This window comes from Pollachius pollachius (genome assembly GCF_949987615.1).
Source record: "Pollachius pollachius genome assembly, chromosome: 4".
Classification (NCBI taxonomy): domain Eukaryota; kingdom Metazoa; phylum Chordata; class Actinopteri; order Gadiformes; family Gadidae; genus Pollachius; species Pollachius pollachius.
Window position 1 is genome coordinate 5,909,332 of NC_136937.1, and position 24,808 is coordinate 5,934,139.

At 49.6% G+C, this 24,808-nt stretch overlaps 3 protein-coding genes across 5 annotated transcripts; 1 reads left to right on the forward strand and 2 right to left on the reverse strand.

The window, feature by feature from the left end:
• Positions 1-1,551: 1,551 nt before the first annotated feature.
• On the reverse strand, positions 1,552-3,844 carry spx (spexin hormone). Its single transcript, XM_079734590.1, has 6 exons — positions 3,516-3,844; positions 3,167-3,250; positions 2,974-3,031; positions 2,758-2,820; positions 2,174-2,263; positions 1,552-1,681 (listed from the first exon to the last, which is right to left on the reverse strand). The coding sequence occupies exons 1-6, from the start codon at positions 3,519-3,521 to the stop codon at positions 1,617-1,619; spliced, it is 366 nt and encodes a 121-aa protein (XP_079590716.1). The 5' UTR covers positions 3,522-3,844; the 3' UTR covers positions 1,552-1,616.
• Positions 3,845-4,091: 247 nt separating this feature from the next.
• Positions 4,092-8,442, reverse strand: golt1ba (golgi transport 1Ba). The gene is made up of 5 exons (XM_079735767.1): positions 8,304-8,442; positions 7,752-7,843; positions 7,190-7,368; positions 6,565-6,646; positions 4,092-5,282 (listed from the first exon to the last, which is right to left on the reverse strand). The coding sequence occupies exons 1-5, from the start codon at positions 8,326-8,328 to the stop codon at positions 5,244-5,246; spliced, it is 417 nt and encodes a 138-aa protein (XP_079591893.1). The 5' UTR covers positions 8,329-8,442; the 3' UTR covers positions 4,092-5,243.
• A 479-nt stretch (positions 8,443-8,921) lies between these two features.
• Positions 8,922-24,307, forward strand: recql (RecQ helicase-like). 3 transcript variants are annotated; one of them, XM_079735265.1, is made up of 16 exons: positions 8,922-8,993; positions 9,419-9,481; positions 10,757-10,987; positions 11,252-11,431; positions 11,871-11,977; positions 12,690-12,888; positions 13,592-13,758; positions 13,949-14,030; positions 14,431-14,579; positions 17,780-17,897; positions 18,999-19,137; positions 20,318-20,409; positions 20,901-21,117; positions 21,260-21,392; positions 22,454-22,590; positions 23,056-23,192. In XM_079735265.1, the coding sequence occupies exons 2-15, from the start codon at positions 9,466-9,468 to the stop codon at positions 22,556-22,558; spliced, it is 1,935 nt and encodes a 644-aa protein (XP_079591391.1). In that variant the 5' UTR covers positions 8,922-8,993; positions 9,419-9,465; the 3' UTR covers positions 22,559-22,590; positions 23,056-23,192. The 3 variants fall into 3 exon arrangements, with proteins under 3 accessions (XP_079591391.1, XP_079591393.1, XP_079591392.1); XM_079735266.1 differs by lacking the exon at positions 8,922-8,993 and adding an exon at positions 9,180-9,238; XM_079735267.1 differs by lacking the exon at positions 22,454-22,590 and having other exon boundaries at positions 23,056-24,307.
• The last annotated feature ends 501 nt before the right edge of the window (positions 24,308-24,808 follow it).

Genomic DNA, 24,808 nt, shown 5'->3' on the forward strand with positions numbered 1-24,808 from the left:
AGACTGGGGAGGGGGGGACTAGACTGGGGAGGGGGGGACTATACCGGGGAGGGGGGGCCTAGACCGGGGAGGGGGGGACTAGACTGGGGAGGGGGGACAAGACCGGACTGAGGGGGGACGACACCGGACTGAGGGGGGGACTAGACCGGGGAGGGGGGGACTAGACTGGGGAGGGGGGACAAGACCGGACTGAGGGGGGACGACACCGGACTGAGGGGGGACAAGACCGGACTGAGGGGGGACAAGACCGGACTGAGGGGGGACAAGACCGGACTGAGGGGGGACTAGACCGGACTGGGGGGGGGACAAGACCGGACTGAGGGGGGACAAGACCGGACTGAGGGGGGACTAGACCGGACTGAGGGGGGACAACACCGGACTGAGGGGGGACAAGACCGGACTGAGGGGGGACAAGACCGGACTGAGGGGGGACAAGACCGGACTGAGGGGGGACTAGACCGGACTGAGGGGGGACAAGACCGGACTGAGGGGGGACAAGACCGGACTGAGGGGGGACTAGACCGGACTGGGGGGGGGGGAACTACCCCAGACCTGGTGGGGACTGGACCTGGGGTGGAACTAGACCGGACCTTGGGGTACTAGACCGGACCTGGGGGGAGGGGGGAACCACCCACAGTCTCTACACCGTCAGCAGCCTGCCATGTGTGGTGTTCACGCCACATGTTCCTGCTGTATGCTTATACCCCGTCTTTAAAACATACACCAGACAGTATGTATATTTAAATATATTGTGTTATATCAATTATATTTTAAGTATTGTTGTTGTCTGTGGACCAAGCACCTCCTGAGGGCATAGATTAGCCTCTTGAGGGCGTAGATTAGCCTTCTGAGAGCTAATCTATGCCTTTTGAGGGCGTAGATTATCTTTTCTGTGGCGCAACGCCATTGTTTTAGCAAGCAGGGGAAACTACCCATATTTGGAACATTGGGGGCGGGACTTGGAAGGCCACCTTCCAGTAGTCTTAAACCATAGTCATGTTGAGTGCTTTATATTGCATTATCGAGTGGGGAAATAGTAATTGACAACCAGGACCTCATATAATAGATGTTATGGAGAGGAACCAGCTACGAAAATCCTCAGCAAGAACAAATGAGTTTAGTTGTTTCACCAAAATCTAGCAGTTGATTTAAAAAATGTTTACAGAAAACAGTTTCACCAACCCAATGTAACAATCGTAAATGTTGTTATTTTTCTGGCATTTGGACGGATCAGATGAAATATTTCTCACTTTTCATTTGATCTGTTTGATATGTGTACAGTCTCAGCGGTGCTTAGCAAAGTGTGTGTTGGGGTCTGGTCTCATCCTCCACCCTATCCCCCCCAACTGGTCTGTCAGTGCTGCTCAGATGGTCCCACGGTTTGTGAATATTATGTTGAATCTGTCTGGTGAAGGTTCATTCACCTTGTCTCGTTTTAGCAGAACTCCTTCAGACAACAGAATGCTATGAATTCAAACTTGTTTTATTAAAACAATACGTCAAACATCATCATCCGAGCACGAGTATTTACAAAACCTCTTCTCTCCCCATCGCAGCACGCAGTATTATAAACATCCAATCAGGGATGGTCTTGAGCCGTTTCAGACACACCTCCATCAGAAGTATTCCCGCTTCCACACCGGAAGGTCCTGGAAGGACAGCTGGTTTGCGTTTTCGTTGGCTGGGAAAGGGAGGGAGAAAGATAAGAGGGGAAGCATGATAACATCCTGTTGACCGACAGCACAACTTTAGACAGATGTAACTCAACAAGATAATGAACAAAACATATTTAAATACTTTGGAACAAGTTCCACACAATATAATTCAAAAGTTTGGAACAAGTCCCGCAAACATGAATATTTAGTAGTTTGGAACAAGTTCCACACACGATAATTCAATAGTTTGGAACAAGTCTCCCACACAATAATTCAATAGTTTGGAACTAGTTCCCCACACGATAATTCAATAGTTTGGAACTAGTTCCACACACGATAATAAAAATGGCCTCATTTGTTAAAGTCTTGCTAAACTAAATCCATCTTGAAGTGATTCGGTAGACATGAGGAGGTCTACTGAACCAGAGGAGGAGGTCTACTGAACCAGAGGAGGAGGTCTACTGAACCAGAGGAGGAGGTCTACTGAACCGGAGGAGGAGGTCTACTGAACCAGTCACCTTGGTCCTTCAGCGTCTGCAGGAAGCTGAGCAGCAGGGCGGCGGCCTGGTCCATGTTCTGCTTCTCTGGGCTCAGGCCCCCCTGGCTCTCTGAGGACCACAGGAACACACACGAGGTGAGACAGGCTGCAGGTTAGACAGGCTAAAGGTGAACACAAAGACAGGCTGCCGGTGAGACAGGCTAAAGGTGTACACATAGACAGGCTACGGGTGAACACACAGACATGCTTGCAGACAGACAGGCTCCAGCTGAACACACAGGCTGCAGTTGAACACAGACAGGCTGGCAGACAGCCAGGCTGCTGGTGAACTCACAGAATTATTACTAGTATTTGATTCTATTGTCTTAGGAAATTTCATTTTAGGTATTAAAATAATTCCATTAGAAAAGTGGCATTGAATTATAATTAGTTTACTAAGATCAGTTAATAAGTGTGTGAATAATCAGATTCCTTCATCAGCTACTACAGCGTTTAATACGCCGTGTTGGAGTAACGTTCTAGTCATGAGTAGTTGGAGGAAGGTTCAACACAAGGCTGTTTCCTAACTGAAAAACAGGATGATAAGAAGTAAATCTGAGGTACCCAAGTGCAACGTGTCGTACACGTCTCCTTCCTTCCCGTCTTCTGAGATGAACCGTCTGCCCTCTGGAATGAGAGACGAGACGGTGAGGTTAATTATAACTGCGCACCACTGATCTCATTCACCAAAGCTTGTGCATTGCTTATTTGGTTTTATAAGTATGATATTATTGGCTGATGACTTCCTGAATTGTGATCGGACAGAGCGAGAGGACCTACGTGTTCCCTTCAGGTACAGCATCGCCTGCGGAGTCCAGTTCCTCCTCTGGAAAGAACTCTGCGTGAGGAGCAGAAACCGACTCCGTCAAAATAGGAGAATAGTTCAAGGCTACTATGATGCACTTAATAAATTAAATATGAATATAACATGCATGTATATATAGATAGACATTTAAAAAAAAAGTAAACTTGCCTTCGGCGCGCTCCACGAACGCGAGACGAGAGTCGCCAGCAGCAGGATGGAGAGCAGGTGGGCTAAAGTCACTGTCCTTAACCCCTAGGAGGGACACATCAGAAGCGTTGTGTTATTTAAATTAAAAATAACTATTGCTCTAAATAACCGCAAATGTGGAAGATTAGTCTGCGCCTGTAGGCTAATTACGTGCGTAATTACGCATAGCGCCACAAAGGCCTATGCATAAAAGTCATTTCTTAAACCAACAAAGTTATGGGTTCTGCAGTAGATTTAACACGAAGTTAACGGCTATACGAGACACGCCTCATTAGCTAAATCCCAATACTGCGGGAGTAGGGCTACTTACTCTCATGGCCACCGTTGATAAGCAGCAGGCCTTTCTGTATCCGTGTGGACCGCTGGGTCTCGGGAAGTCGGGGGTCTCTGCTGGTTATGGGGAGGTCGGGGGTCTGCCGGTCAGGACCGTGCTCCTTGTCTTTATACTCTCCGGGGCGGGGAGCTCCGGCTGCCCAAAGCAGAGCAGTGGTTAATGGGTGTCGGGTGGCCATAGGTCACCACGGTCGGACCAATGCGCGGGGAGGGAATAAATTGCAGCTCCAAATCAATTCACTTTTGTGACCTATAATTCTGACTGTTGGAGCTCTGCTCCCGGGGTAATGGACGGGCTATTTAAAGATATTCAGAGGGCATTAATTAAATGTCTGACACGTTGGTTATGGCGCCTCTTGATAAAAGCAACGTTCGTTTTTTTATTGTTCCAATATTGATGTTGGTGCTTTTGCTTGTGGGAGCCTTTCAAAGATGAATGAGCTCTAGACTTTATGAATGAAACCCTTACAGTGAATCACTAACTGGACGCATATAGAAGAGGGAATCTATTGGTTCTGTTCTGATTTAAAGGGGGAAAAACAATGACGACACTCCATGCTTTCATTATATATATATTTACAAAAGTGCCAAACAGCAAAACATTGTCAAAGCCCTGTTGTTTTACATGTAACCTTCTGTTGTTTCACATGTAACCTTCTGTGGTCCTCACACAGAAACTAAACCTTTTCATTCCCGAAACAAATGTATTCTTTGGCCAGTTGGTCATTAAATGCCCTGATGTCCAATAATAAGTAATTTAATTCCTGTCCATACTGTTAATGTATTAGGGTAACACTGTAGGAATTTGGGGGAAACAACAGATTTTCATAAGTAGTAACTTAATCACAATTATCGCCATTAAAATAAAACGTGGATAATTTAATTGATTCAAATCCAATATGTAAACAAACAAAAGAAGATATAGTTGATCAACAGAACTAGAGATCGATAGAGTACATTTTTTCTTGTCTATTGATTTTCTTATTTTCTCTTTAGATGAGATTTGTTGACAAATAAGTTAATTTGATGCAACTACAGTAAATTTTTGGTCAAAGCCAAACATGTAAAGCAGAACCCATCAGCCGATCATACCAGGGAGAAGCGGCCATCTTAGTGCCATCAGCCGATCATACCAAGAAGAAGCGTCCATCATAGCCCTCAGCCACCATCGGTAGTCAAACAGCTTGCCAACAGTTGACGTAAAGAAAACCAAAGCCCCAAAACATAAAAGGTAACAGATCATAATTGTAAGGCCAGACCGCTGGCACCTTGGCTCCTAAACACATGTTTTAAATCACAGGCACATTCATGTCCCATCACCGCCTGCCCCCCCCCCCTCGGAGGGTGGAGGCCCAGAGTTCTGTACATTCCACCCAGAGAGGCACTCTTCAGGGGCGGGAGGAGGAGGAGGAGGAGGAGGAGGAGGTGGTCGATCGGCCTCGTCTCCTTCAGCGAGGAGCAGACCTCCTGTGGAGCCCAGGGTGAGTTGGACCCTGAGTTGGCAGCAGCACCTTTCAAAAAGGTAAAAATACAAAGTAGTCTTTCTGCCCACTGTGGGTGAGTGAAGGTGGGGGAGGGGAGGGGAGGGGGGGGGGGGGTTATAATATATAGCATAGCAGCGCCTCCGGTGGCCGCTTGGAGTTTTATAAAAGCATCGATCTCAGCGTGTTCACCGGAGACCTTAGGTTGGAGGTCCATCATCGTGTCACACCATGGTGTTGCTCTCGCCAACTCGGTCCGCAAACTGAAAGGGAAGAGGATAGCGCACGTTAGTTCAGCCGGTCCCCGACCCTCATCAGTACCCAGTCCGGCCTGCAGGGGGCGTTCAGATAGGGGAGCCGTTGTGGTACAGCGGACACTGTTCAGATTTGTTCTGGTGCTTTCCGTGGGTCGGCTTTCCCATTTCATAGCACCAAACTATACAAGTAGTATACTGACTGATTCAAATTAATGATTTGCTTTGTCAGTATTACTATTATTTTGTTGTATGTGTGTTACGATGGTTAATTGTTGGTCGTCTAGCAACAGCCATGTTCTCGTAGACAGGCAGGTGACACGTCCGTACGGAGGTTCTGCCCCACAGCGCTCCCTATCTGAACAGCGCCTGCCCCTGTTACACATGTATTGCATGGGGGCCAAATTCAGCCTGGAGGAAATTAAAAGACATGCAGAGGAAGGAATGGAACGACACCGAAAGGTAAGTAAGGCCACTCCTCGTTAAAAAGGTGGCATGTTGAACGCTACGTTTAGCAAGTTAGTTACAGTACATACATGCTAACATGCAGGGGGAATCTGCAGACACTGACCGCGACGGGGGGGCATTATCCTCAGCCTTACGAAGGCTTTAAGGAGACAAGAGACACACTTCAGAACACAGCCTCCACACCCACTTCAGGAGACACACTTCAGAACAAAGCCTCCACACCCACTTCAGGAGACACACTTCAGAACACATCCTCCACAACCACACTGCGTCGGATTAGCCACACATCTCCCTGAAGTCCTGCTGGGCCTTCTGGATTCATGATGGGATCAGGGTACTGGACTAGAGCCGGAAAGTATACACCGTTTAGTATTCAATGTTAACGTTAACCTCAAGCCTCCTCCCAGAACACCCTGGCAGGTGGACCCAGCAGCAGCAGTACCGGTCTGGGATCAGTGAAGCTTAGCATTACCTTCTTAAACACAGACCCCCCACGGCTTTGACACAGAAACTTGGAGGCGTTACCCGCTGTGTACGGTTAATGGAGGCCTGGTGCACTTCAGACTACATAGTTGTTGGCGTGTTCACACAGACTTAACGGCCGGTTTACGACCAATCAGAGCGCTGCATCGGGCTTCGATCACTGCAGTTTGTGCAGGGGGCTCCAATACACCAATGCCTAAAGCGACAGTCCCTACCTCAGAGGGACTAGATGGCACCCGCTCAAGACGCTAAGACAGCAGCTGGATGACTAACAGGAACACACCAACCTCCATGTGTTCTGGAGTGCGCCCAGGCCGTAGCGGAACCAGCAGACACTTACTCCACTGATGAAGGGCAGGTTTAGGATGGACCCCAGGACGGGTATTCGTCTGATGAACCCCACCACGACCGGGAAGAACCCCCTGGATGGGACCACATCATCATCATCATCATCAGAAACACGGTTAGCAGACCTTCTCAGCTAGCCAGTGTTCATTATCATTCTAGTCTTCTTGGTGAAGCTGTTGGATAAGCTGTTCGAAATGACTGTTCTGTGTCTCTTATTCCCAGCTTCAACAGGAATATAAAATAGGTGAAATGAGTTAGTGAATACTAACTAATGTAATTACTTATAACAAATGGTAATGGTAAATGCACTGCATACTCAAATCGTACACTCAAATCGCTTTACAATATTTCCTCACATTCGTCAATTCATGCACACATTCAACCATGCAAGGCGACAGCCAGCTCGTCGGGAGCAGTCAGGGTGAGGCTTCTTGCTCAGGCCCACCTCGACACTCACAGCTTAAAAGGAGCCAGAGATCGAACTAGCAACCTTCCGGATACCAACCTTCCTGAGCCTTCCCGAGCCACATGCCGCCTGTAACAACAACTCAATAACAATTCACAACTTGCACATTAGCCTCGAGTTCAGCTCATTTTGTTTTCATTCGTCCACTCACCTGAACAAGAGGAAGAAGCCGTAGATCTCCAGCACCACCCCGATGATGGGCCAGCCTAAGAGCACCACCACCACACCCCCCAGGAAGAAGCCCGTGGCCTTGGCCTTGTGCCGCTGGAAGAAGAAGCGGAACGTCCTCTCCAGCCCGATGACGAAGGACAGCCCGGCCACAAACAGGATCTGATGGGGCAGACACGGTGAATGGACTGCATTAATACAGCTCTGCTCTAACCAGTGGCCACTCAAAGCGCTTTACAAAACCGCCTAACATTCACCCATTCATTCACACATTCACACACCGCCGGCGATGTCAGCCATGCAGGGCGACAGCCAGCTCATCGGGGAGCAGTCTGGGCGAACTGTCCTGCTCAGGGACAACCTGACACTCTATGGAAGGAGGAGCCGGGGATCGAACTAGCAACCTTCAGGTTACCAGTCGACCCGCTCTACCTCCTGAGCCACATGCCGCCCTGTGTGTGGGGGTTAAAGACGCAGACAGAGGGAAGTGCAGATACAGAGGGAAGTGCAGATACAGAGGAATACAGTGTCATGATGATACGTACGTTTCCAATGGCCAGAAGAGCTTTGTCGAAGAACAGCATCATCCCGAAGAAGAGGAAGAACACACCGAAGCCTGTCAGCCCCATTCCGATCTCTGGTGAGACACGGAGAGGGTTAAAGGGGTCACTGAGCGAATCTGTTGCCATAAGGGTTCAAAGTTATCCAGCTGTTAAGTGCATAACTCACTAATCATTCACCACATAATTTTTAACACCATTGAACAGAATAACATGATTGACAGGGAACACTTTATTTGTGGGACTATGTACAGGACAGATGTTGTGGGGCTGTCTTCGTGTCGGTCCGCAAACTTGGTCTATGTCCCGCAGACCGGGTCGCCGGTACGAGGGAGCAAGTCGGCCGACCTACACGAAGGCTGCGGGACATGGACGAAGACAGCGGCACTGGGACAACGTCTGCGGACCGACACGAAGACTGCGGGACAGAGACCCGGTCTTCGGGACAGGGACCAAGTCTGAGGACCGACACGAAGACTGCGGGACAGGAAAGAGACCGGTCTGCGGACCTGCGGGACTCAACCCACGTGGACTTACTTTGGGAGTCCGTGAGCGAGATCATGATGGCGGTGAGCGGATCGATCTACCAAAGCGGTAGAGAACCGGCAGGAGAGAAGATCTGATGAGAAGATCTGCTGACAGCTGCCTGCTACTGCAGCAACAAGCCACGTCTTCCGGAAACACGCCTTGACGCAGCGACCTCTTCCGGGACACGTACGTGCTGCGTTCAAGACCGTTACTCGCAGGGTTTACGTTGTGTCAAACTCTCCCGAGATTAACGGAATAACCGCAAATAAAACGACTATAAAACTAAGAAAATCTGAAAAAAACGAATGCAACTACTATAAAACTAAGGAAATAAGCAAAAACCAAATAAAACTAGTATAAAACGAAGGAAATCAGCAAAAAACTAAACTACTATGGAACGAAGGAAATCAGTATAAAACTAATAAAACTACTGTAAAAATAAGGAAATCAGTAGAAACCAACATGGATAGAAACTAAAGAACACATGTCGTGTTGTCACACTGACCGGACGGCCGGGGCCGAACGTTGCCTGTGTTTTTCTTGACGCGCCCCCAGCGTCAGAACGCAGCGCTCTGATTGGCTCCTGCTCCAGAAGAAGCATTGTTTTCCACTTCTGCCTGTGCAGATGAGATGCTTAACAACCTGTTAGCAACCGCACGTAGGACCAGTCAACAAGGAGAGCTCTGCATGGTTTCTTCTGTGAGTATCGGTTCACTTGTCCATCCGCAGGATGCATTCATTCATTCAGTAAACGTTTGAATTGAGTTAGGAGAGAGATTGGCGCTAGTTGTTCTATCGGTTCAATCCAATCAAAGCGGAGTGACCACATGGCTTTTTAACGTAATATAGAAAGTGAGAGTGTGATCCACATGATGAAAGTGAAACCAGGGTTGAGAACTTACAGTGTCCTTCAGTAGATCTTATTCTGCATATTGTCTGCTGAGGTGAGGCGCTCCATCCTTAGAGTTCTTAGTTTAATGATGCATTGGCTCACTTTAGGTCATTCGATATACTGTAGCTAACGGTACTCTAACTAGTTCGTTTATTAACTGCATGCTTGTATACCATGTCTTCTCCGTTATCCTAAAGAACATTAATTAAACTAATGTTCCTCTCATTGGCAGGTGAGCATCTTGTCTTTAGCGCTTCAGAGTGGATCCACTTGATCACAATGGACGCTACGAGTGGTGAGTTCACCGTCAAACGACGGTCATAGAGGGCTGCTCTGATTCAGTGCGGTCCTCAACCCTAGCCTCATCATAACCAGTATAAAATAAAGCGGAACCAGTATATTGAGCTGTGTTCCCACACCTTCTGGTGATGTTTTTTTAAGGAGGGGATCTCCAGGGACTGATAACGCTGTTGTAGTAGTAGCAGCAGATCTCCCAGGAGACTGCGCATGAAGTGAGAGACACCATTAGCTCTGGATTTGTCAGTCGAACGCCATTCCAGACTCCGCAGGGGAATGGGTTTAATCACAACCTGCTCTGCACACCATTAACCATTAGATATACTATTTTTACTTTACACTTTTCAAACGTTTTGTGTATATTTATTTGATTTGATTTTAATCCACATTTGAACATATATACGTGTAATATTGGAGAAAGAAGGAAAGAAAGAAGTGGCATGGAGAAAGAAGGAAATATGGAGAAAGAAGGAAAGAAAGAAATGCTTTCAGTTTTGTATATCTGACCCATGCCCATATAAGGTGAAGATATGAGGGGGGGAAGTTTCATGCGGATGCAGGCGCTCCTCCTCCTAGCAGATTGTTGCTATGGAAACCAACATCATAATAATAATATCCTAAAGGACATCACTTTTAGTTCACAACCAGCCTATCGGTGCCTCTGTTTCAATATTCTTCGCACCGAGAGATATCTCCCCTTCTCTCCCAGCTGGATGGTGTTCTCTTCTGCGAGCGAGAGAGAGAGAGAGAGAGACTAACGAACGTTGGTCTCTCTCTCTCTCTCTCTCTCTCTCTCTCTCTCTCTCATGTAAACAACGGCCATGTGCGATGGCTCACTTGTTCCCTGGCGCCCTGCTTAGTGGTCTCTTTACAGCTCACTGTTTAGGGAACACGTATAGGAGGACTTAGTGAGCAGGTCCGTTGTCATGGCAACATAGTCGCAAAAACAACCCGGAATATTTCAGACACATTTGTATGTGTCGATTCGACCTTCGCTATTGACTGAAACCGAAGACGACTAAAACCGCTATGCATCATGGGATGTTGTGCAAAAATGAGTGAAAAACAGAAATGAGTCTTTTGCGGTGCATTAGGGGTCATAAGTAGTGCACTTAATTGGGGACTGGATTCTTACCATTTCAGACAACACCACAAACGGTGACCCCCTAAATAGTGCACTTTACAGGTCACGGGTTGACCGATTGGAACGCGGCCCAGGTACCCTAACCCCGCCCTCCTCCTCCTCCTCCTCCTCCTCCTCCTCCTCCGTCAGATGTTCAGGTGGAGTTGGACGAGGTGGAGGCAGAGCTGGAGCTGGTGGACCTTCAGATCGCTGAGCTCGAGGAGAAGCAGACGGAGCTCAACGCCCGCAAGAGCCGGCTCCTGAAGCGAGTGGGGGCGGTGGGCGGGCCGAAGGGCTCCTCCTCCTCCTCCTCCTCCAAGGCCTCAGTAGCCGCTCCTCCAGCACTGAGCAAAAAGGAGCTGGAGCGCTACGACAAAGCAGGTGCGTTGAAGAACACGTATTTTCAACCATGCTTTTATTTTCTATGCACATTGTAAAGCACTTTGTGACCCGCTATATCAATACATGTTTCTTACTTCCTTATCTGGGTTTATTTTTTATATTTACAGTCGGGCGCGGTCCATTACTAGAGCATGTTTCCTCCAATGAGCAGTTCATATGGGCTCATGGGCTTGGGAAGATGGACGCTTTTCCTCCCATGAGATAAACATGCCCCCCCCCCTGCCCCACTGTTCTTCCCCCCAGCCTTCTCCTGGTCCAAAGACCTGGAGAAGCACCTGAAGACCTCCTTCAAGCTGCCATCCTTCAGGCCCCTGCAGCTGAGGGCCATGAACCTGAGCATGGAGGGCCGGGACCTCTTCCTGGTCATGCCCACCGGCCGCGGGAAGAGCCTCTGCTACCAGCTGCCCGCCCTCGTCTCCCCCGGTACGTAGACCAGGACCTGGGTCCCCCGGTATGTAGACTAGGACCAGGACCAGGTCTCTGGTCCCCCTGTACGTAGACTAGGACCAGGACCAGGTCTCTGGTCCCCCTGTATGTAGACTAGGACCAGGACCAGGTCTCTGGTCCCCCTGTACGTAGACTAGGACCAGGACCAGGTCTCTGGTCCCCCTGTACGTAGTCTAGGACCAGGACCTGGGCTCTGGTCCCCCGGTACGTAGACTAGGACCTGGTTCCCCCGGTACCTAGACCAGCACCAGGTCCCTGTATCGCTGCTGGGTCCAAGTCTGTCCATACAGAAAGGCTGGACCAGCCGTACAGACAGATACGGGTCTGTTTGTCTGCTGTCAACAGCGCATCACCCTCACGCGCTCAAGCCTTCTGACCTGTGTGTGTGTGTGTGTGTGTGTGTGTGTGTGTGTAGGCTTCACCCTGGTGATCACCCCCCTGGTGTCCCTCATGGAGGACCAGCTCATGTTCCTGAGTGGCGTCGACGTTCCCGCCGTCTGCCTCAATGCCTCCAGCTCCCGGGTAACCAATCACAGCGGCTCTCTTCTGCGTCCGTCGTCGTGACAACCCCCTACAACCCTGCATGCTGTCTCTTCTGTTCCCCCCCCTCCCCCCGCTCTACACTCTGAGGGGTTTGTGCACTCAAAACAAATGCAGCCGCATCTCAGTGCTTTGTTTACCGTTTCCATGACAACTCCTTAGCTCCTGAGCTCACTGTATGTTAGCTCCTAGTTAGCTCCTTAGCTCTTACAGGCGTCGTAGCGATAACATCCAGTGTTAATAAGTAGCTTGTAAAGCTTCTTCTTTGAAGAAGAGTGAGGAATATAAACCAACAGAGAAATGGTTATATACCAGTATACAACAGTATTTCATGGAGGAGTAAAAGTGTTAATGTGAATCAAACTTTACCGGATTCAATTATTAACATGAATTCCTAATGAAGTCACACTCTTCACTAAGGAGCTAACTAGGAGCTAAAGTCACACTCTTTAGCTCCTAGTTAGCTCCTTAGTTCAGTCTAAAAATCTGGGCTGCAATGTGAGCAAAAATCTGTTTTAACTCAAACGTACCTCCTTGCGGGTGTTTAGTCCCTCATTCAGGACCCAAAGGTTTGTGCACTGTTCACTCTATGCAGGGTGATCCTGAGGGGTAGGATCACCTACCCCTTAGTTCTAAGACCCCTTATCTCACAGTATCAATCCGTCCTTTAACTGCGCCCCTTCCCCGGTCCCAGGAGCACGCCAAGATGGTGATGGCGGGGATGACGGACCCGGCGGCGCCCTTCAAGCTGCTGTACGTCACCCCGGAGAAGGTGGCCAAGAGCAAGCTGCTGATGTCGCGCCTGGAGAAGGCCTACAGCGCCCAGAGACTCAGCCGCATCGCCGTGGACGAGGTGCACTGCTGCAGCCAGTGGGGCCACGACTTCAGACCGGGTGAGGGGTCAGAGGTCAGGAGACGAGGTGCACTGCTGCAGCCAGTGGGGCCACAACTTCAGACCGGGTCAGGGGTCAGGAGATGAGGTGCAGTGCTGCAGCCAGTGGGGCCACGACTTCAGACCGGATGAGGGGTCAGAGGTCAGGGGTCAGGAGACGAGGTGCACTGTTGCAGCCAGTGGGGCCACGACTTCAGACCGGGTGAGGGGTCAGAGGTCAAGGGTCAGGAGACGAGGTGCACTGCTGCAGCCAGTGGGGCCACGACTTCAGACCGGGTCAGGGGTCAGGAGATGAGGTGCACTGCTGCAGCCAGTGGGGCCACGACTTCAGACCAGATGAGGGGTCAGAGGTCAGGGGGCAGGAGACGAGGTGCACTGTTGCAGCCAGTGGGGCCACGACTTCAGACCGGGTGAGGGGTCAGAGGTCAAGGGTCAGGAGACGAGGTGCACTGCTGCAGCCAATGGGTCCACGACTTCAGACCGGGTGAGAGGTCAGAGGTCAAGGGTCAGGGGTCAGGAGACGAGGTGCACTGCTGCAGGAGAGGGGGTACAGGGGCTCCATCGTTTGTGTGTTAAACATGACACACCAACACCACGGTACGACCACCTCGTCTGACTATGTTCCTAGAGAAGGTCAGTGGGGGCTCCGTCTCTCCAGCCCACCCAGAGACGCCCGCTGGCTGACGAGTGTGTCTGCTCCCCAGACTACAAGCTGCTGGGCATCCTGAAGAGGCAGTTCCCCACCGTGCCGTTGCTAGGGCTCACCGCCACGGCAACCCTCAGCGTGCTGAAGGACTGCCAGAAGATCCTGTGTGTCCCCGAGCCAATTACCATCACCTCCTCCTTCAACAGGACCAACCTCTTCTACGAGGTACAGGTCTCCATGGCAACACCCCTATACACACATACACACATACACACATACACACATGCAAACATACACACATACACGCATACATACATACATCCATACATCCATACATACATACATACATACACACCCGACTATATAAACTTCTTCCTGTGAGAGGGGCTGATCCTTTGTTCCTATTGGTTCTCAGGTCCGTGTTAAAGGAGCCAACAACGACTCGTCCATGAGTGACATCGCCACGCTGATCAAGACCAAATACAAGGACCAGTCAGGTAATGATCAGCTGACAGGAAGTGGTGGCTGACGAACACCAATCACCACACAGCACTAACCCTACACATGGAGTAGTCCCCTCCTAACAATCAACTGTTGACTGTTGTTTCATTCTAGATTAGATTATCTAGATTAGTCGTTTTTTGGGGAGAATTTGATCAATTGAAAATTTTTGAAAATTACCTAAATTGTCAACAAATCCAGATAATCTTCACCGCTTCACCTAATTGCTTCACGGGCCACGAAAATAAGACGTTTTATTAATCCATGGTATTAAGTTAAGCTCTGACTGTAAACGTCCCGTTCTGAACCGCACTCCTGACCCGTTCTTCTAACCCCTCTTCTGACCCGCTCCTCTGACCCGCTCCTCTGACCCGTTCTCCTGACCTGGTTCTCCAGGCATCGTGTACGTGTTCTCCCAGAAGGACACGGAGGCGGTGGCGGCGGAGCTCCAGAAGCAGGGGGTCGAGGCGTACCCCTACCACGCCAACCTGCACGCCGACGACAAGACCAAGGTGCACCGCAAGTGGGCCCGCAACAAGATCCAGGTACGTACTGACCCGCAACAAGGTAGAGGTACGCACTGACACACAACAAGATCCAGGCACAGACCCACAACAAGATCCAGGTACACACTGACCCGCAACAAGGTAGAGGTACGCACTGACACACAACAAGATCCAGGTACACACTGACCCGCAACAAGGTAGAGGTACGCACTGACACACAACAAGATCCAGGTGCAGACCCACAACAAGATCCAGGTACACACTGACCCACAACAAGATAGAGGTACGCACTAACACACAACAAGATCCAGGCACAGACCCACAACAAGGTAGAGGTACGCAAAGACCCACAACAAGATCCAGGTACGTACTGACCCGCAACAAGGTAGAGGTACGCACTGACACACAACACGATCCAGGTCCATACAGACCCACAACAAGATCCAGGTACACACAGACCCACAACAAGATCCAGGTACATACAGACCCACAACAAGATCCAGGTACACACAGACCAGGGATGGAAATTAACACCCACCACACGCCATTTGCGGGTGGATTTGTATGGTGGCGGGTGAATTGTGTCACTTCTCCCGCCACTGTGTCGGGTAATACTTTCCAGTCAGGTCCGTTCAAATTTGCCTATTTAATACATTCGACATACGGCGCTGCACAGTTCCACAACCATTACTGTCAACATCCGGCCCCCTTCTTCTTCTACGCCTCTTTTGCTGAACTGAGACTGTCAACATCCGGGATAATATACCGGTAACCATAGAGATAATATGCCGGTATCAACATTCGGTATAGTATGCTAGGCTCATTATTGACGTATAAAGAAAGAACTACTAGAGAAAGCAATGTTGCGTTTCCTCACCGGAGGAAAGAGAACAGCTGAGGAGAGTGTAGGCCAGGTACAGGTGGCAGATGATAGTACGGCTGTCATCCCCAAAAATAAGCGTTTTTTTTAACAAGAGTTGGCGAACATCGGACAGTGGGCAACACCGTGACTGGCTGGTGTTTGACGGGACGAGCCAGACAATGTTCTGTGCTCTCTGTCGTAAATATGCTTCGGATAGCCACAGGTTTAGGGTTAGATTTGTGAGTGGGACACAAAACCTAAAATTGGAAGCCGTGAAGGACCACCCGTCCTCAAAAAGTCACCTTCACGTTTTGAAAATTGCCAAGGGAAAATCAGCGCCCGAAACCGCGACAGCGATGAGGACGCTCGTTATCCTCAAAACAGCCCAGCTTGATAGAATGACTCTACTATTTCGAAATGCACACGCAATTTCCAAAAATTAAGGCCATTTCAAGACTTCGAATGGCACTGCAAGTGATTTTTTTATTTTCTAATAGGCCTAATGCAATAGTTCGTTGCTGTAGAAAAACTAGCATGTTAGGTAACCTTAGAGCTCTGCTCACTTGTTTGGCAAACAGCTGCTTTTGGTCAGTCTGGTCAAAACAGATGTCAAATGTGTGTGCTAAAACGTAGGGCTGTCCCGAATACCATTTTACAGGCTTAGAATACTCGTTGGATATTCCGAGCGAGTATTCCAATACTCGTTCAAAAACAACATTAATAATTGAACAGTAAAAAAGTCGGAGTTCCTTACTTTGCTGTTGTTCCGTTCCAAATCAGCTGTCATCTGTGCCATCGTAGCCCTTACAGGAGCTTATCAATTCATCCTGTAACGTGCATAGAAATCCATACGAAGATCCAATGTTTAGTCGTTTGTGTCCATATTAAATCCATCATTGACCGGGTATTCCTTTGACAAAAGCCAGTCTCTGAATGCGCAATAGCAGGGCTGCATAGCGAACGTACACAAACAGATACGCTAACGAGTTATAGTTTCATATAGTTTAATGTATTCTGACGTTTTTCAATGTGTCTTGCACTTATTAAGTCATTGTTTCTTGTTCTTGTTTCTTCATGGCCCATTTTCAAATGTTTAATTTCAAATGCATAGGCAGAGTATGAGTCTTCCTATACCAAGAGGATACATCTGTTGCATTATAGGGGCAGATTTCATTATACATCTGGTTGAATTGAAGAAATTAAAAGGCCAGTGCACTGAAAAAACAAATGTTCCTAATGACTTATGATGGTGTAGCCATGCATGTTGTTTTATTGTTAATATGTCAATTTGTTTTTTATTGAAAATACTTTGTATAGATGAATTATCCCCAAACTTGTCATCGTAACACCTTTGAAGTAAACATGACTTGACATGGCAGATACCTGTGTATTGTTTATCATATGCGGTAAGAGTGTAACATTTTCAACTCAGTTCCTTGGTAGCGCCTACTTACAGTAAAAATCACTTCTGATGGAAAAAATGTTGGTTTGAAAAACACTTTTCTTATCTATTGTTACTATTATATTGTTTAAAATGTCTGCATATATTAAAAAAATATATAGCGTATAAAAAGTGTCTGGTAAAAAAGATGAGTGGCTGGTCGATTTTTAAATCTACCTGCCACAGTGGCTGGTGGGCAAAAAAGTTAATTTCCATCTCTGACACAGACCCACAACAAGATCCAGGTACACACTGACCCACAACAATATCCAGGTACGCACAGACCCACAACAAGATCCTGGTACGCTGGTGGTACTGGTTCTGATGGTACTGGTTCCGATGGTACTGGTTCTGACTGGTTGTGATGGTACTGGTTCTGATGGTACTGGTTTTTCCCTCATGGTGGTGGTGGTGGTGGAGTCGGGATGGTGCTGGTTGTGATGGTACTAGTTCCGATGGTACTGGTTCTGACTGGTTGTGATGGTACTGTTTTTTATGGTACTGGTTCTTCCCTCCAGGTGGTGGTGGAGTAGTGATGGTACTGGTTCTGATGGTACTGGTTCTGACTGGTTGTGATGGTACTGTTTTTTATGGTACTGGTTCTGATGGTACTGGTTCTTCCCTCCAGGTGGTGGTAGTGGGGGTGGAATAGAAATGGTACTGGTTCTGACTGGTTGTGATGTCACTGGTTCTGATGGAACTGGTTCTTCCCTCCAGGTGGTGGTGGAGTAGGGATGATACTGGTTCTGACTGGTTCTGATGGAACTGGTTCTTCCCTCCAGGTTGTGGTGGAGTAGGGATGATACTGGTTCTGACTGGTTCTGATGGTACTGGTTCTTCCCTCCAGGTGGTGGTATTGGTGGTGGAATAGAAATGGTACTGGTTCTCACTGGTTGTGATGTCACTGGTTCTGATGGTACTGGTTCCTCCCTACAGGTGGTGGTGGCCACGGTGGCCTTCGGGATGGGTATCGACAAACCTGACGTCCGCTTCGTCATCCACCACACGCTCAGCAAGTCCATCGAGAACTACTACCAGGAGAGTGGACGAGCAGGTACATGGTCCACACTGGTCTATAGAGAACTACTACCAGGAGAGTGGACGAGCAGGTACATGGTCTATAGAGAACTAGTACCAGGAGAGCGGACGAGCAGGTACATGGTCTATAGAGAACTAGTACCAGGAGAGCGGACGAGCAGGTACATGGTCCACACTGGTCTATAGAGAACTACTACCGGGTACATGGTCCACACTGGTCTATAGAGAACTACTACCAGGAGAGTGGACGAGCAGGTACATGGTCCACACTGGTCTATAGAGAACTACTACCAGGTACATGGTCCACAGAGAACCACTAACAGGTACATGGTCCACACTGGTCTATAGAGAACTACTACCAGGTACATGGTCCACACTGGTCTATAGAGAACTACTACCAGGAGAGTGGACGAGCAGGTACATGGTCCACGCTGGTCTATAGAGAACTACTACCAGGTACATGGTCCACACTGGTCTATAGAGAACTACTACCAGGTACATGGTCCACAGAGAACCACTAACAGGTACATGGTCCACACTGGTCTATAGAGAACTACTACCAGGTACATGGTCCACAGAGAACCACTACCAGGTACATGGTCCACACTGGTCTATAGAGAACTACTACCAGGTACATGGTCCACAGAGAACCACTACCAGGTACATGGTTCACACTGGTCTATAGAGAACTACTACCAGGTACATGGTCCACACTGGTCTATAGAGAACTACTACCAGGAATATGCTCCACACTGGTCTATAAAGAACTACTACCAGGTACATGGTCCACAGAGAACCACTAACAGGTACATGGTCCACACTGGTCTATAGAGAACCACTAACAGGTACATGGTCTATAGAGAACCGCTAACAGGTACATGTTACGCACTGGTTCATCTAGCACCAGGTACACGCTGGTCCACAGAGCAGTCCTCCCAGGAAAGTGTACCAGCAGGTACATGGTAGAACGTGTATTCACTGTACCAGGACAACGTGTTTACCTCCACATCGAGGTACTGGTGTTGGGTAGGCTGCTGTATAAGTAGGTAGATGAGTCGTTGGGTAGGTGGGTCTGTCTGACAGTGGTCTCTCCCCCCCCTTGTCTCTCCTGGTCCAGGCAGGGACGACCGGCCCGCCGACTGCATCTTGTACTTCGGCTTCGCGGACGTGTTCCGCATCAGCAGTATGGTGGTGATGGAGAACGTGGGCCAGCAGAAGCTCATGCAGATGGTGGACTACTGCCAGAACCCAGACAGGTAGACAGACAGACAGACACGCACGCACACACAAAGACAGACTCACTGCCAGAACCCAGACAGGTAGACAGACACGCAAGCACGCACACACACACACAAAGACAGAGTCACTGCCAGAACCCAGACAGGTAGACACACACACACACACACACACACACACACACACACACACACACACACACACACACACACACACACACACACACACACACACACACACACACACACACAAAGACAGACAGACTCACTGCCAGAAACCAGACAGGTAGACACACAAACACACACACACACACACACACACATACACACACACAGACTCACTGCCAGAAACCAGACAGGTAGACAGACCACACACACACACACACACACACACACACACACACACACACACACACACACACACACACACACACACACACACACACACACACAAGACACAAAGACAGACTCACTGCCAGAACCCAGACAGGTAGACTGATAGACGCACACACACAGACAGGTAGACTGATAGACACACACACACACAGACACACACACTGCCAGAACCCAGACGGACAGACTACTGCCAGAACCCAGACATACAGACAGCCGGACTACTGCCAGAACCCAGACATGTAGACAGACGCACAGACCCATAGACACACAGACAGACCAACACAGAGAACCCAGACAGGTAGACACACACACTGACAGACAGGTATACAGACACACAGAACCCAGACAGAATGCTGCCAGAACCCAGACAGATACACAGACAGGTAGACGGAAAGAAAGGTAGACTACTGTCAGAACGCAGACAGGTAGTCTACTGCCAGAACCCAGACAGATAGGCACGCACAGAAAGACAGACAGGTAGACTTCTGCCAGAACCCAGACAGGTAAGCACACACACTCACTGCCAGAACCCAGACAGACAGACAGAAAAGAAGACACGCACGCACACACACACTCACTCAGGAAGGGAAAACACACACTCACTCAGGAAGGGAACACACACACTCACTCAGGAAGGGAACACACAAACTCACTCAGGAAGGGAACACACACACTCACTCAGACAGGAACACACGCACACTCAGACAGGAACACACACACTCACTCAGACAGGAACACACGCACACTCAGACAGGACACCCACACAGGGCTGTGTCGGCCTCTCTAAAGGTGTGTTTGTGCGCAGGTGCCGGCGGTCTCTGATGGCAGTCCACTTCGACGAGGTTTGGGACAACAAGGGATGCAACAAGATGTGTGACACCTGCAGGAACGGAGAAGGTGAGGAGCACCTCTGGGTAGCGGTCTCGAGATGGTTCTTCTAGCTGGTTCTGCGGTCTGCTAGCAGGGCTGGTCGTATAGTCATTATGTTATCATTCAGTTACAGAGAGACACACTAGGTACAAACTAGGACTGGCGGGTCACAGAGCGTGCACGTCTCAGTGCTAGAGGGCCTGATCACAGACCCGTACCAACAGAGTAAGACCACCGGCTGGCAGTGGCTCAGGAGGTAACGCGGGTTGGCTTGGAACCGGTAGGTTGCTAGTTTGATCTTCGAGGAGTGTCGAGGTGTCCCTGAGCAAGACACCTCACCCTGCCTGCTCCTAACAAGCTGGCTGACACCGCCTTCGGTGTGTGAATGTGTGTATGAATGTGTAAATGTCAGGCAATCATTGTAAAGCGCTTTGAGTGGCCGCTGGTAAGACAGGTGGAGTACACTTAGCATTCTGCCCCCGGACCACCCCTCTGAGCGTTAGTGGTTCTGCCCCCAGACCACGTCAGCCTGGACCTGGCTCTGCACGGCCGCCAGGTGCTGCAGATCCTGGAGGTGGCGGCGTCCCAGGAGGAGAAGGTGACCCCGCTGAAGGTGGTGGAGACCTGGCTGGGCAAGGGCCCCGCCAAGAGACGCAAGATGATCCAGACCACCGAGCTGTCCAAGGCCCAGGCCGAGGCCGTGATCACCCAGCTGCTGGTCCTGGACTACCTCGGGTAGGGGGTGCTGGTTGTGGACCACCTCGGGGACCACGCTGGTGGGGGGGGGTGGCAGGTCTGCACCACATCTAGAGGGAAAGGGTATTCATGTGTGTGTGTGTGTGTGTGTGTGTGTGTGTGTGTGTGTGTGGTCTCTCAGTGTGGACTTCAGCTTCACCCCCTACACCACCAACTCGTACCTGAAGCCCGGCCGTAAAGCCCCTCTCCTGAAGAGCTCCACCCACAGCCTGACCATGAAGATGAGGAAGACCTCGGGGACCTCTGAGGCAGCGGTGAGACGCACACGCTCACACGCACACACGCACCAACACACTCCTGGTTACACACACAGCAACACACTCCTTGCCACACAAACACCAACTGACTCCTGGTTACACCCGTGGGCTGCATTGTGGTTAAATAATGATGAACTTAGATTTGTTAATAGTTGTTTTGGTGTTTATTTATTTGACCAGTTTGAGCCCATGGATGTTTTATCTGGAAAGTTTTAATTCACATAAGAGTATCCAGCCTGTATTTATTCAGAGGTAAAGTCCTTCCTTCACTTTTTTTTTTGGAAGTGTTGTTTTCTGTCTAAGGGATTTTGGTTCTCTTACTGTGACTGTGTTGAAGAATCTCTTCGGTTCCCTGATGTTCTCCCCATAAGCCATGACCTAGTTTCCATCTTCTCTTTATTCATTAGAAACTTTGGTGAAGCCTAACTATGACGCCCTTTCTCACATGATACTAGTTCATCCCTCATGTAGACGCTGACCTCATCAATCCTCATGCATTAGTTTGTGTTCATGTACTTTAGTTTTTCTATGCTAACCTTACTCAGCTTCTCTCGACAGAGCACGTCAGTGTGTCGGAGGATTTGCGATCTAGAAATAAATGTATCTCTCACCGTCCTGCTCTGTTGAGCCTGGACTCTGTTGCTTCATTGGAGAACAGAGTATCCATGCGTCTCCTCGGGGGTGTACACGTAGAACATCACCCATCAGGTCCACTTAGAAGATTAGAAGATTGATTCTGAGATTTATTGGGTTGGGAAGCTTTTGAGCGTGTCAGTCCGGGTACATCAGGGTAGTGGCACAGTCGTTAGCACTCAGGAGGTTCTTGGTTTGATTCCCTTGGGGTGGGGGCTTGGGGCCGTTCTGTGTGTACTATCGGTTAGGGTCACATGGGTTTCCTCCAACACCACATAACACACTAAGTTTCCACTCCTGCCCTGCCCATAAGCAAGGCACCACATCTGGAGTTTGTTCCAGGGTTCTACCCAGTAGGGGTAACCCCACCCAGCCCTCAAAGGTCAGCGCTAAACGACCTTGGACCTCTCGTTGATGACCTGCAGGTTAAACCCCCTGGTGGGCGTGGCCAGGGCGAGGCCAAGGCCAGCAAGCGGCCCACCAAGGAAGACGCCTCCCCTGCCCCCAAGAAGGGCAAGAAAGACCTGTAGCGCGACACCGAGGTGGAAGGAACAAAAAAAAAGTACAGTCCCATAAAGTCTCTCACCCGTTCACCCCTTCATCTGTTCAGACGTTCACCCGTTCACACGCCCACAGCATGGCGTCCGTTGTCCTGGGCTGTTTGTTTTCTTCATGGTGTCATGGGCTATCCGATATCCGATCAGGGAACGGGAATGACTCCTGAATGACCCCTCAGCCTTCCTAAAATAATCCATATTTTGCATCATGCTATGCATGTTTATTTTGCGTTATCATTCGTCATTCCTAATCAATGCCTTTGAATAACATGCTCATGGTGTCTCCAATCCCACTGTCTGTCTACTGGTCTGTCTCACTGGGAGCAGGCATCACCGACCCACTAACCCACTAACCGCCCGCCCCTCCTCAATGCCTTGCTCCCTTGCTCCCTTGCTTCCTTGCGTCCTAGCGGCTTTGGTTGCCTCCTCGCTCCGACCTACCGAAACCAAGCTCTGTGTTGTGGTTTCAGGGAACCTCGACCCTAAAGGTCGCAGACCAAGACGCCCCCGCCGTGACCTCTGACCCCGTTGGGTTCGTTGGCGGGCCTCAACAACCAACCAATCAGATGAAGGAGCAGCACCAGAACCCGATAGAGAAGCAAGAGCCCCAGTCTGTCCAATCACAAGCAGCGCTCATTGGAGCACCAATCCGAGCGCCCGGCGACGCCCACACCTCCGGTCCCACGGGTGGACCAATCAGAGCGCCCGGCGACGCCCACATGTCCGGTCGTACGGGGGTCACCGAGGGACAAGAACCCGACCCGCCGCCACGCCTGGTCCAACCCAGCGCCAAGAGGAAGTCCACCACCCCGCAGCACCGTAGGAGGAAGCCCTGCGTCGCCATGACTCCCGCCTCCGCCCCTGTCGCCGTGGTGACAAGCCCCGATGACCACCACAACCCCACCTCCCCCTCCCCCCGGAGGCCCTCTTCGGTCATCTCAGACGCGGCGGCGGCGGAGCTCAGTGACCTGCGGGACTACTACAGCTCCCAGCTGCGGCGGATAGACTACGTCTCCCATGAGCACTTGGGGGGCGCGGCCGGGGGCGGGGCCGGCGTGCTGGCGTGCATCCGGGAGCCGCTGAGGAGTCTGAGGCTGCCGCGCGGCGCGTCCATCGGCAGGACGGCGAGGAGCCTCTGGACGCGGGTCAGCGGCCGCAGGAAGCTGGTGAACAGGTGACGGCGGCAGCGCAGCACCCGGACGCCATCTTGGTTCTGACCGCTCGCCGGGTTTATAACCAAGATGGCCGCTAGGTGAACCTGAAGTTCCAAAAGTGCATTCCAAGCCGCCATCTTGGTTCTTCTTGCCCAGATATTAATATTAAAGGCGGACGCAACTGAGGGGTCGGTGTGTGTGTGTGTGTGTGTGTGTGTGTGTGTGTGTGTGTTGTATCTAAATGGATTGGACTACTTGCTGTTGCTGTCTTCTGATTGGCTGGATATTCCAGTTCCTCACCAATCAGTGTTTCTTTAATCCAATTAGCTGTGACTAGTGGAATCTCCCCAGGTTTTTTTAGTAAAAACGTTCTGATTCAAATGTAACTGGTTTAACTGGGAGGGCCCATGTGGTATAAGATATATAGGGTATGGGCCGTGGTATCACTGGAAACCTCCTGATTTAATTAACTCTTATAATGCATTTCTCATGCCCGTCTTTTTTTATGTGCCTCCTGAATTTGGTATTGATTGGATGTTTGTCTGTGGAAAGTTCATTAAAATGTTTCTTTCAATTTTGTTTGTTTGGTCGTAAAGACAATTTCTTTATTTTCAGGATAAAATACATTTAATTCTAAAAGATTTCAAAATTATACTTATTGACATAAAAAAAGGGGAATTGACAATTGGAAAATGACAATTGGATCGGGAAATAAAATGATGTCAATATAGCGATGAACACTCAACTGATGTGATGGATTTAAACAACCTGCTTTGTCTTTAGTTTTGCCAGCTCGTTCAGCTCTTTTCCCTCCAAATGTTGACCTCTTCACCTTTTGTGTTTCTTTTACAACTGTTCCTAAAGAATGTAAGGAAACCAAAGAACACTCTTAATATGATTGACATTTGAGCTTAATTGTACATTCAGCCCTAGCTTATTTCCTGAGAATAATGGTGCTCAAATCCTACAGTTTTATCGGTGATGCTCATCTTACGGTCGGCTTGGTGGTCAGCTTAGCTCAGGAGGTAGAGCAGTTGTCTTGTAACCGAAAGGTTAAAGCTCCTCCTAG